Source organism: Equus asinus, chromosome 9 (genome assembly GCF_041296235.1).
Source record: "Equus asinus isolate D_3611 breed Donkey chromosome 9, EquAss-T2T_v2, whole genome shotgun sequence".
Taxonomy (NCBI): Eukaryota; Metazoa; Chordata; class Mammalia; order Perissodactyla; family Equidae; genus Equus; species Equus asinus.
In genome coordinates this window covers 47081998-47095666 of record NC_091798.1, presented here as the reverse complement: position 1 = coordinate 47095666, position 13669 = coordinate 47081998, and the positions used below count along the sequence as shown (strand labels likewise).

General features: G+C 36.9%; 1 protein-coding gene across 10 annotated transcripts in view; it reads right to left on the bottom strand.

The window, feature by feature from the left end:
• The window catches only part of RAPGEF6 (Rap guanine nucleotide exchange factor 6), a 204212-nt gene that overhangs the window by 52519 nt on the left and 138024 nt on the right, over nt 1-13669 (bottom strand). For all 10 annotated transcript variants that reach the window (XM_070517465.1, XM_014827310.3, XM_044780408.2 and 7 more), the window contains one exon: nt 6292-6532. In XM_070517465.1, the coding sequence (XP_070373566.1) occupies nt 6292-6532 (241 nt within the window). The remainder of the gene's footprint in view (nt 1-6291; nt 6533-13669) is intronic.

The following is a 13669-nucleotide window of genomic DNA, read 5'->3' as shown; positions in this document are numbered from 1 at the left end:
ACAATTACACTCAAAATTTAACTTATACATCTAAGTAATTCTACTACATCATAGAGAAATAGTCATATTTAGTTACTGCCGGTTTTGGTAGAGAAAGTGAACCTGAGTGTTTAGGGAGCCCTTGAGATCCTCCACTTTCAGTGCACACTAATATATGTATCCAACAATGCATAGCTACACCACAGCAAGCTTCTCTCTCTCAACAGAAAAGCCTGGTGACCTTCTAGGCAAAGGAGGGAGCTGGGTCTAAATCCAAACCAAAAATATGGCAGGGTGTAGAAAACAATGGAGCCAGGCTTGAGTGACAAAATAAGAGAGGCCTTTAAATTTAAGAACAACCTGAGAACTGCCCAAACCAGCAAGAACAGGGAAGAGATAACAGGAAGATGGCACAGAGAATAGCAACAAACAACAATGGGAATATGTGACAAATAAAAAAGAGAAGGAAAAAGAGGACCAGAAATGAAAATAGAAGAAAAAGAATTTTATAGTCTCTAAAGTTGATTCTAAAGGCACATTACTTCTTCTGTCATCTCTCAAGCCTAATTATTTGGCTGTTCCCTAGATGAAAACATCAAAACCAGAGCAGAAAGCAAGTCGTCTATAGTTAATTCCCTTTAAAGGTTTCAAAAACGAGTGTCAATTAAATGGCCATATTTAAGCAAACAGTACATCCTTCCTTTAAATATTTTAGTGGTGTTACACAGGCAACTCTAAATCCATCTAAGAGTAAAGACAAAAACGAAGAAACAGAAACTCTCTAAGTTTTAGATACCGCCCCCCCCAAGTCCTATCAAACATAGAATAAGTGAAACGCTCCTACACAAACACAGGATAGCAATGAAAAAGAGATTTCCATCAGCATCAACAACCAAAACACCACTTACTTCTAAGGGTTGTGCTTATTTAAAACTAATGCTTTACGTTAATATTAATTCTCATCTATTTTTTATTCAATGCTGCATTCTACCCAGTACTAGCTACACAAACAGAGGTATCACAGAATACTTACCTATTATCATAAAATAGATTGAGGTTTATCTTAAAAATGAGTGATATGGGATACATCTAGACTATGTTAGGAGTAAAAAATAGGATTTAGGCAGATTAGGAAACTACGCAAGATGGTGTGCAGAGGACAGTTAAATCAACAGCTAAAGAACCGTTAATAGCCAGACAAGGAAGACAGAGCTAGGATGAGAAAGAGCAGATGAGTCAGGAAGAGCATGAAGACATGGAAGAGAGCAAAGATAAGTATTTCAAGAGCAAGCTATGCCAGACAGACCTGGGTTATTAGCTGTGCAACCTCAGGGAAATTTCTTTCTGTTTTTGGACATTGGTTTCCTCATCTAAAAATGTGAATAATACTATCTATCCCTCAAGACTACTGTGAGGATTAAATTAGGTCATGTGGGTAACATTTTGGCACATTGGAAAATAGTGAAATACTCCTACCAAAACTAAAATAGACAGGACAAACCTAGGAAGAATAAACAATTCATATTGAGAAACAGTGCAGGGTACGTTGGGTACAACAGGCAAAGGCACTATAGAAACAGGAAATGTTTTCCTGGGGAGAGAAGGCAATCTAATCTGAGAGATAAAGATAAAGGAAGGAAATATCTTAATTTGATAAGTAATTTGTATTTATCCTAAATTGGCTCTTTATAATTATGTGTATATTCCTAAAGATTAGAGCTAAATGCTGTAAGGTTAGGTAAGAGAAAAAAAGGAGGGCTTTCACAGATATTTTATTCATAGTTTTTTAAGTAATCTGGCAACAATTTAAATTATGTAGAAAAAATATATATTTTAATACAACAGTGTTTCTTTAATTGATTTTTGAAAACAAATCTGACAATTTTTAGAGACAAAGGATCAGATAACTGAATTCAACAAAGCAAATTGTTAAGGAGATTAGCTGGTACTACTAATAATCAATGTAGGAGCAAATTTAACAGTGTTAAGAAGTTAATTTTCTTTTAAAGAGAAGTGGCTGCATCAGTTGCAGTAAGTTGGAATTTACTACAGTGAGAGAAGGGCATGAAATACTAAAAGTCTTTCTCTCTCTTACTGCCGTTATTTAACATTACTTTTGCTTTTTAATAAGCAACAGATATGACACTATTCAGTTATAATAATGTAAAGCTGGTTACAAATTTATGGTAAGCTGTGAGCACGTATAAATGAAACTATATTAATGTTATGGACAACTCATGCTATGACATGAATGAAATAGAATCTAATTGGAAAAATATCCATGCTTGTTTGGAAGCTGAATTGATAAAGCCCATTTGCAAATAGCCATGTCATTTCTTACCAAAACAGTCTCCTGAGAAGGTGATGCAGTAACAAAAACAAGATAGTTTTGAAAAATTCCTCAGTAATTCCCCGACACTAAACTGACTTCATAATATGAAACTAAAAAGGCTGCATAAATATCATCAATATGCAAATAAAAAAAATCCCAATATTAAAAGCAAACAAAGAAAGTATGCTGACAAGAAATGGGGAGAAAAATAACTTCTGATAAGCAAACACGGTAGTCTACTTCTGGGGCTGTTAACAATGAATAATACAAAGATGTTACTTAGCCAATTTGTGATTAAAGAAAACAAAACAAAAGCGGAGTGATTAAAAAACAGGAGATCACGTTTCCTGAATTGTGAAATATTCTCACATCAATAAAAACCACACTATGTCTTAATTTACAGATGTTATTCAATATCAATAAATTTTTTTAATTCTAACTTTCAGCAGCATTCTTTCATTTGAAAATTTGTCATGGTTAGGGATTTAGGGAATTATCTATTCCTGCCTCGACTATTTGTTCCTTCCTTACGTTCGTTTTCTTTGCTCCTCTCCCAGATGTAGACATCCTTTCTTAAAGTACTTCTGTGACAATGCATCCTCTCCTCTCAGAGAAGGGAGTGCTGCAAAGACAGAGAGCAAGTGCCCCTTCCAAAGAACCCTGGCACATAGGAGATGTCCAGAAATTGTGGAATCAAATTCTTTTTCAATCAAAGTAGGAAATTTTAAAAATATAGAAAACAAGCAAGCAAGGAAGAACGGGAAAAAATTACCTATAAAACCACACTCTAGAGAAAACCACAATCAACATTTTTCCTTCTAGTCATTTTTAAGGTATAGAGCACAATTTATTTAACCAACCCCTAAAGTTGGACATTTAGGGTATTTCCAATTTTGTTTTTTCATAGATAATATTTCTAAGAACATCTGTATATAAATCTTCATCGAATTATTAGAAATGGAATTACTGAATCAAAGGTATGAACATTTTTTAAGCCCTTAATAAAAAAACTGCCCAACTGCCTTATAGAAAGCTTGCATCATTTTATATTCCAACAGTAGTCTGAACTTATTATCTATCCTACGTTATTAATTGTGGTCCTAATAATTATCTGTCAACCTTTGATGAAACAAACAGTATCCTGTTTTAAATTGTGTATCTTTGATTTATTAACAGAACATCTGATTCACATTCTCTGCCTATTTTTCTACTAAGTTTTAGCAATTTTGTGTGTGTGTAGCAAAATGGGTTGTCTGAATTTATCTGTAATGATTAAGTGCCAAGAAATGTGACATATGTTCTCAAAAATGCAAAGTGACTAGTATGAAAGGTAAAAAGACAAATGGGTTCTCTCTGCAAAATATGCGCCAGTAGAAAACACTTATGATTTCTACTAAAATAATCTGTTTTTTGGCTTTTTTCCCCCCGAGGAAGACTAGCCCTAAGCTAACATCTGTGCCCATCTTCCTCTACTCTATATGTGGGATGCCTGCCACAGTGTTACCTGACAAGAAGTGCATAGGTCCACACCCGGGATCTGAAGTGAAGAACCCCGGGCCACCAAAGCGGAACATGCGAACTTAACCGCTGTGCCACTAGGCTGGCCCCTTTTTGGCATTTTTAAGGCTGAAATTATTGGCATTTTACTTCACTGAAACATGTTAGAAGAGATAGTCAGTTTAATATTAATTCCTGAAGGGCAGCATTTTACTCACGTTTGTATTTATAGCCCATAGCATCCTGTTGGCACAAAGCAAAAGACTCAACAAATACTTGCAGACTGAAGTGGAAAAAACCCAAAATCCCTTCTGAGTTTAAGTAAAACTATTTCTACTATATCTTTCATTTCTTGGGGTACCAATATAAAGAAAGAATGCTGGCGAATACTCAAATGATTGTTCCTGGTCACCTCAATTTCCATGCCTCTTGCTATAACCAAAGAGAGAATACAGGTGGAGCAACCAATTCTCACTCCCTGAAGGAGATACTGTGGAAAGGCGACAGTGATTTAGCTACCTGAAACTTGAATATAACCAGTGGGAATGTGACACTAACAAGCTAGTCAGTTAAAATCACAATGTTCTCTGGTTTTAGACGACACATGTCACAACTGTGCTACTGTTCAAAATGAGAACCAGTTAAAAGAGATATATGTATTCCAGACCTAACCCACCAGGGTTTCTGGAAATGGAACTCAGGCTGTTAGCTCCTGAGGAACTCCCCTTGTGAATTCTTTACTGCCTTCTGACCCTCCATTCTTTTCCCCTTTGCTCAGTGCATTCATGCAGACTTCTGGCCATCCAAAATTGTCCCCAGTCTCTTCAGTTTGGGCTGGCTCCCCTTACATTCTCCTTACTCAATTCTCATTTGTGAGAATAAAACTTGTCTTATAGTGTTTGCTGTGCTGCTGTCATACTACAGTATGCTCAATATTAAAAGAATTTTGCTATCTTAAAATTATGATTTATACAAACCACTCACCTCAAGGAGAGCAGTCACTCAGAAAGGAATGAGTAATAAACTTTCTAGAAATGAGTGACATTAAGGACAGAGCTCAGGATGTTTCAGTCCTCTGTGAGGCCCAAATTAAATGAAGAGTAAATGCGTTTCCCTGACTGGAAACAACTCAAGAAGAGAATTTTCTGATCAGGAAATCTTTGAGATCTTTAACTAGGTAACAGATGACAGCAAACATTTACCTAGTTCCAAGTTGCCTCCTAATTGGTCTCCTTGCTATTACTGCTACGTTGTGCGGCACCTTCAACTCCAGACCACTACCACAGCTAAGAGAGATCGTCCTAAAATAGCAAATCTTATCACATCATATGCCTTCTGTGGCTCCCTATTATGACATGACGAAATCACTATCTGTAGCATAACATTCAAAGTCCTTCACAACCTAGCACTTACCTATCTCTCTTGCTTCATATCGAGGTGTGCACTCACAAACAGTCTACTCAAACCTACCAAGCTTTTTCTGACTTTGTACAGGTCAAAACACTTATCATCCTGTAATGCACCATTTCCCTGCCTTCTCTTTTAGAAGATCAACTCTTAGAGGACAAAAAACTTGCTTTACTTATCTTTCTGTATTTCTATCTCTGGATATTGTGCCTACTGTATAACAAATGTGTGGAGAATAAAGGGTTCCTAATATGAATTCCTTAGAGGTAGGGACTACCATGTTCCAGCTCTGTAACTGTCACCTGGCACAGTGCCAGGAACTACCAGGAACCAATTAAGTATTTTTGTGAATATATTTTGTTTGAATATGCTTTCTTTCACTGGTCAATTCATTGCCCTAACTTACTCAACAAATACTGAGTGCCTACTGTGCACTAAGTATAAGTACTGCATTTGATTAGAACTTTTGTGATTGCTTTAGGAAGTAGATGATGTATAACATACACAGATATAATATATACTAGAGTCATTCTCAACCATGACACTGCAGTAGCTTGATTTCATCAGTATCTTGCAGACCTTAAATTACATTTAAAATGTTAAAGTTTTATGCAGTTTTTGGGACATCTCACTTTGGAAACTGAAACAGAATTGATTAAAAAGGTCAGCTTTAGGATTTTAGGAGGGAATAAATAGTGCAATAAAAGAAAGATGATTTAAAAGACCAAAAACTAGTATCACTGAATATGTCCCAAGATTTAAGGTGTTCAAATTTGTAGATAAAGGTACTGAAATGGGATCAAAAATATACAAAAAAAGATTTCATAAAACAGTCAGTCTTTTCTAATATTCAAAACAAGGCTAATGGAAGAATATATAATCTAGCAGTGGTAACTTCATAGAAGTGATGGGGAAACATTCAAAATTTATTCTTTCTTATTTATAGATTGCTTGTACATTTTATGATACATTAGTTGTATAAAAAACAAAACTAACCCAAACTTCCCTTCCCCGAAATAAAAACTGCACAGTCAATAGGAAAATGCCTACACATGACTGAGATCAGCATTACCTACCTAAACAGTTTTGGAGGCAAGATACTAAATCGTGTTTTATCCAAAATTTTCCTGATTTTGTTTCTTCCACCTGAAACCGTATTTGCTTTTACTTTCTTATTTCCTTTCTCTTGTGATGTCTGTTCAATATCTCCTGGTACATCTTGGATTGAATGGCGATTACTTTTTTTTTCAGCAATTTTGGGAATATGAGGAACACCAGATTTCTCTTGTTCAGTCCTACTAAGTAACTCTTTGAACACTGTGGAAAGAAATAAATAGACTTGTCATTTCTTTCCTTCTCATTAGAAAGTTTTCATATCAACAACAAAGTTTAAGGATAAACAGTTGCTTTGTATTACTTGGCCTTTCACAGTCCCATTCATTAAACATTACGGAATTTATACCCATCCGTTATTTATCAGCTATACCCACTTTCCTCTTCATCTTTTATACCTGACTATACTTCTAATGTTGTCTAGTAGTGATAAAACAAAGTCTCTTGGGAAAATGGAAAGGAAGAGGGCAGGATGCACCGTGTTTGAAAAGTCCAGGGGTTCCTATGTAGGTAATAAGTAATATAATTGCTAATCAACTCAGATTTTATAGAAACAGACCTTTAGATTCTATTAGTTATACATTATTCCTTATCATAATATATTTGAGATGAGATGTAAGTACTACAGTCAGGCTCAGATTTGTAAAACTTAGCCATTAAAAAAGTGGGAAGTGCTTCACTGGGCCTGATTTTACCAGAAATAAACACTACTAAATTTGGTGATATATGACAGTTTCCTCAAAGTCACATGTATGAGACTTATGTCACTCAGTAAAGCAGCTAATAAACACTCGCTATAGTGGTCTGAAGCAAACCACCAATTATTCTTAGATAACTTGCTGTCAACCCTAAGTTTCTAGTGAGTTACTTCATCCTTAAGGAGGGTTGCAAGCACAGTGAGGGATGTGCTGTCTAGCAATCTCTTTGCCTAGATTCGATTTTTCACCTTGTGAGAGGGGTGATATCTCCCTGGGATAAGGCGAAAGAAAGATCAATCTGTGTAAGACTATATATCGAGAACCTATTAGTGTGTCATTTTTCATTTAGGAAAGTCTGTATCACCTATTTCTCATTCAGTAACGTCATAAAAAAGTTTTTTTGGTGGTTGCTTTAAAAAATAAGACAAGCTGCTAGAGGAAAAAAGTACTAAAAAGACAAATGCTAAAGTAGAAGCTAACTTTCCTAAAAACTCATGGTGCCTGGGGGAGTCCGCACATACACAAAAAATAGTGGCCGCATATTCTTGAATATGCAGGTCTTCTGCCACATGAGATACAGAACTACAACTTATCAGCAGGTGTAGCTTTGAGCAGCATTACTCTGTATGTTTAGAGAAGAAAAGCTATAAATTGTACAAATGTGCCCACTGAAACCCAAAACAAAGATAACTGCAATCTTTTCTGTTGTTTTTGGGATAAATCAACAGTTTCCAACAATATCAAAGGACTTACAAGTAAGATTCAAATGGATAGAGCCTTAAGAATTGATGCATTACAACATAGTTTGATATTCAGTTGTAAAACTGGATCATTTTTAAAGTTTCAACCAGGATGATATCAAATTACCTAAGCACATTGCAAGTTTATTAAAAGCACATTTTCTGGGGCCGGCCCCATGGCTGAGTGGTTAAGTCTGCGTACTCCGCTTTGGCGACCCAGGGTTTCGCCGGTTTGGATCCTGGGCGCAGAAATGGCACCTCATATCAGGCCATGCTGAGGCGGCATCCCACATAGCATAATCAGAGGCACTCACAACTAGAATATACAACTATGTACTGGGGAGCTTTAGGGAGGAGGAGAGGAAAAAAAAAAGATTGGCAATAGTTGTTAGCTCAGGTGCCAATCTTAAAAAAGACAAGACATACAGCTTAAAAAAAAAAAAGCACATTTTCTGTCTTCAAAATAATGGAAATCTTTAGGAGTCACTTTTCAAAGATACTCTCCTTGATTAAAATACAGTAAATTCCTTTCAGTTTCTATTTTTAAAACTTCACTTTATTTTAAGCCACGTGGTAAAGGTAAAAATGCTTTTCTGAGTTAAAACCAAGTTACTGTATTCATCCATTCAGAAAATATTTACTGACCTATGAACACAAGTCAGGTACTACACTACTATATGCTTGTAGATTCCTCCTGCTGTGGAATATATAGTCAAAGATACACGGTGCTGAGAGAACACAATGAGACAAACTAATTAAGATAGCAGGAAAGGGAAAATCTTCCCTAATTAAGTCACTGTGTAAGAAGAGATCATTAAGGTTAGCAGATTTTAACTAGGCCAAGGGAGGGGAAGGGGGAATGATGCTAGGCAGAGGAAATCTCAAGTCCAAAGTCCCTGTGGCAGAAGGAAAGTTCAAGAAAATGAAGATGACTAGAGAACAAGGTAGAAAAGGGGCCTGATAACGGTAAAGTGTCTGATTTCTCTGTTAAGAGCAACAGGCAATCTCTGAATGGGCAGCAGATATCCCTGGCTGTGGTGTGTATGTAGGGGGACTCAACAGTGTACACAGTGGTTTATATCTTCATTGTACTTGTGAATACAATCATAAGCAAAAATTTGTGAAGCTTGATTTATAGAAAAAGAAATTACTGTGTTAATTAAAAAAATTAAAGACAAAAATTAATGATTGTGAGCAAATGTAATTACAATGCCATTAAACAATATCAGATATGTGAATCAGAAATGAAAGTGGTCAAGAATCAATAAAAGTTTAATAAATTTGGCTAAATAAAGATTAAAAATTTCTCACTCTCCACATATAAGTATGTGTGTATGAGTGTTTACACACATACAAAGAAAAAAACACAAACAAGGAAAGTCAAAAAACAAATAACTTGGGGAAAGTATTTGCAACCCTTAAGATAAAAGGTACTGTATTTATAAGAAACTCAAACAAATCAATAAAAGATAACTCAATATAAAAATGGACAATGAGAAAACTGTTTAAAAAAAAGAAATGTTAACATAAAAAAGGTGCTCGACCTCCCTCATTATTAAAGAATATATATCAATAACCAAAAGTTGATTATACCCACTGCAGAGGCATTCTTATACACTGATGAATGAAGTCTATGTAGATTGGGGTAAACTTTTAGAAAGTAAAACTGTGCAGTAATTGTCAAAAGTATTCCACTTTAAGAAATTTATCTTACAGGTATATCTACACAAGCATAAAAGATAAGTACAAAGGGTTTTTATTACACCATTGTTAACAGCAAAAACTGTCAACAAACTAAAACATCCTTTAAAATGCTATCAGCTCAATGGAATTCTATGTGGAAACAATTATACAAGAAGTAAATATTGGTTTGAACTGATGTAGAAAGGTACAGAATACTGTACACACTATGGCTCCATCATGTGGGTAGTATTTTAATTTTCAAAACATATGTATTACTTTTATTAAAAAATTAAAATGCTAACAATAACTTATGAGTGGTGGGATTTTTAAAGACTTTTTAAAAAGTTGTGAAAGCCAAGAGGAATAGATGGAATAAAATTCCAGAGCAGGAAGAGGGTAAACTGAGATTGCCAGCTGTCTTCTTCTCTGGGGACATTTGCCAAGTTTAAACATGAGATGCAGATCAAGTAGAGGGACTCTACTAGAGAGAGAATGTTTGACGGCCTTGAGTACTGGCATGAAAACTGGAATACAGAGAAGCCCAAAAGCAGGGTCACTTTTCTCCATGGGATATCTTGAATAGCAGGACAATTCAGGAGGCTGGGGATTGGCTGGAAATTTCTTACAGTCTCATGGTACTTAAGGGACAAAGTCACACAACAGGGAGGGACTTGCAACAAACACATGACTGACTTACCTGCTTGGGGTGGGAGGCTAAAGACCTAAGCTCAAAATCTTTGAAGATTTTTTGAACTCAGATTAAAAAAGGAGACAGAAAGCTACCAGACTGAATCAAAAACCACGCCTGAGGTAGAGATTGGGGGTAGGGGTAGGAGGACAAGGGTGAAAAAGCAGAGTGAAATTTCCCACAATCTCTCTCGGTGTTCAGAGACAAAGTTCCATTAGACAAGGGGCCTGCATCAAGCACACAACAAGTCTTACTCTCAACTTGAAACCACTGGACAAAGTCTACGTAATTCTGCAACCCAGCATGACCTGGCTCAATTCCCTTTACCCTACCTGCTTAAACAGAGGAAATGGCAAATCCTCCCTGTGAGAAAATATTAATTTCATTATCCTCTAAGGTTCCTTTATATATAAACTACAGCATACAATAACAAATTATAAGACACACAAAGTAAGAAAATATGACTGATAACCAGAGGGAGAAAACAGGACAGAAGATAATCCAAATGTTGGAGTTAACACACAAGGATTTTATAACTATTATAAATGTATCTTTTTTGAGGAAGATTAGCCCTGAGCTAACTGCAGTCAATCCTCCTGTTTTTGCTGAGAAAGACTGGCCCTGAGCTAAAATCCATACCCATCTTCCTTTACTTTTTTATATATGGGACGCCTACCACAGCATGGCTTTTGCCAAGCGGTGCCATGTCTGCACCCAGGATCTGAACCAGCGAACCCCGGGCCGCCAAGAAGTGGAATGTGCAAACTTAACTGCTGCGCCAGCGGGCCGGCCCCTAATAACATATCTTAAAAATAGAGGAAAGATAGAATGGATGAAAAAATAGTGAAGTGCAACAGAGGTAGAGTTTATAAAAGAGATTCATATGGATATTCTGGAAGAGAAAATTTAATATCTAAAATTAAACCTATTGTGTGTGTTTAACAGCAGAATGGATACAGCAGAAAACAGGGTAACTAGACTTAAACACAGGTCATTAGAAAAGACCCAAACTGAAGCAGAAAGAGGGAAAAAAATGGAAAGAATAGATTGTAAGAGGTACATGGAAAATAAATCTTCTAACATACAAGTAACTGATCTTCCACATGGAAAGAATACAGGGAGAGGGGCAAAGGCAGTATTTGAACTGATAATGCCCATAAAATTTCTAAAATTGATGAGAGTTATCAATGCACAAATTCAAAAGATCACCAAATCCCAAATGAAGTAAATACAAAGAAAATTGTAACAAGGGATCCTTTTTACACTGAAAATTGCTGAGTCCTGTTTATATCCTACGGACAATGTTGATATTTTTGCTTAGCCTTCTGTGGGGTGTGGTTCCAAGGTTCAGTTTTCAAAGCCTTTGCAATGCTAAATAGATTTGCCCACTTTGTGCCACCTAGTGGTTAGTCTGGGACCTGAGCAGAGGTCTACCTGTGACATCAGTTCTCAGTCTATGGTATGCTAACTAGGATCAGATCCATGCATATGCAAAACAGGGGTGAGACCAGGATTTCATAAATAACTTTATGGAGTTGTCTCTTTCATCTCAGTCATCAATCTGATACTTTCCAGTTCCTCAGGCTTCATTTTTCAGTCCTATAGAAAGAAAATGTATAGGACTTTGTAATTGTAAGGCACTGCAGTGCCTTAGGGGCGAAGTAACAGGAGGATGGGGCAAAGCAATGAAGTTGCCCTTGCCTTCTTGGGGGCATAGGTCCACTGCAGGGGGAGGAAGGTCCCTCTCCCTCAGAATTCTGGCGTGTGCAGCCTTCTATTACAGGCCATTGTCAATGCCACTGGATTGCTTGGAGGCTGGGGCCTGAGAGAAAGAGAGCAGGAAAAAACCTGGGAATTCCTTAACTCTGTCTGAGCTTTAGGAGTTCCCTTTCCCATTTCGCAAGCCAGGCTTCTCCCAGATCTTTCTTTATCTATACCACAATACTCACATCCAGGTTTCACACTGCCTTGAGTCCAGCCCAGGGGATATTGGAGTGAAAAACATGGCAAACTCACTGATGGTGGTGGTACTTTGAATTTTCTGAGTTCTCAAAGCGGTAGGTCATGATTCTGTGCAGGTTTTATTATTGAGTTGAATGGGAGATGAGGGGTGGCATGTGTTTACTCCATCTTACCCAGAACTGGAATCCTTAATTTGGTTTTTATGATCATAGACATAAGACAGTTACCTTACAGTCTACGTTTGATATTCTGGAGCTCCTACGGTTGGAGCTCCAGGATAGGTTTCTGTTGGTTCTGGTTTATACTGACTGTTAAAAGAGTCTCACAATCTTTGATTGTTTGCTTGACTCTGTATTTAAAAAATTATTTTTACAAATAATAGGTTGCTGCTAGCATCCTCTAAAGAGGATTCTCATTTTCTTTTGCCAGGCATCTGAGAGCCAAGGCTGGGGCCAAAACTTGAGATTCTCTGAGTTGCCTACAGTACAGTCCACATCCACTTCAGAGGTGGGCATTCAAGGTCCCAATCTGAACAAAAGTTGTTATGCTAGAGTGTTCTGGCCTTTGGTGGGGTCTAAACTATAAACATGTGAGTTTATCCAGCAGCTCCTTCTCTCAGATACATTCTATGAATGAGAAAACGGCCCTGGAAAAAAAGAGACATCGTTTTGGGGTACAGTCTCAGGAAGGAGGAAGGGATTTGACACACCCAGAGTTTGTGCTCCTGGCAACTGCAGGCTTCCAACTCTTTCACCTTTTCCTGGGAGTCTGTTACCAAGAGGCTCAATCTCTCAGTTGTCTTCTTGTTCTGGTAAATGCTCGAGGACAGATACAGCTCTAGTCCATCTTTTTAAGATCTAACTTCCTCTCTGTTCTATGTCAGGTGGTAGTTTACTATCTTTTTGGATTTTTATGATTGTTTGTAACTACTTTTTATATTTAGTCTAGCTCTTTTAGTTGTTCTCAGTCAATACTGGAAAGAGAAGGTTGACATGAGTTTTTAAAATTTATTTTGCTCAGATTATAGGTGGCCTTTTGAATTACAAGAGTAACATCCTTCTTTCACTCTGGGATAATCTGCTGTTTCCTAAATACTTTCTTCTTCACATTTTCTTTTAGATCTCCTGGACTAGTGCTCAATTCCGTTTTTTTTTGTTTTTAGGAAGATTAGTCCTCAGCTAACATCCACTACCAATTCTCCTCTTTTTGTTGAGGAAGACTGGCCATGAGCTAACATCTGTGCCCAGCTTCCTCTACTTTATATGCGGAATGTCTGCCACAGCTTGGCTTGATAAGCAGTGTAGGTCCACACCTGGGTTCTGAACTGGCAAACCCCAGGCCGCTGAAGCAAAGCACGCAAACTTAACTGCTATGCTACCAGGCTGGCCCCTATTTTGTTTTTTTTTGTTTTATAGTCTGGGAGATTGCCTCAACCTTATTATTTATTCCTCCTATTAAATGTTTTTTCTTTGCTACTATATTTTAAGTCACTCTGCATGTTATTTCTTTCTCAATGACTTGTTTCTCTTTTCTTAACATCCTGTTCTTAAGGGATGAATTTTTAAATCTC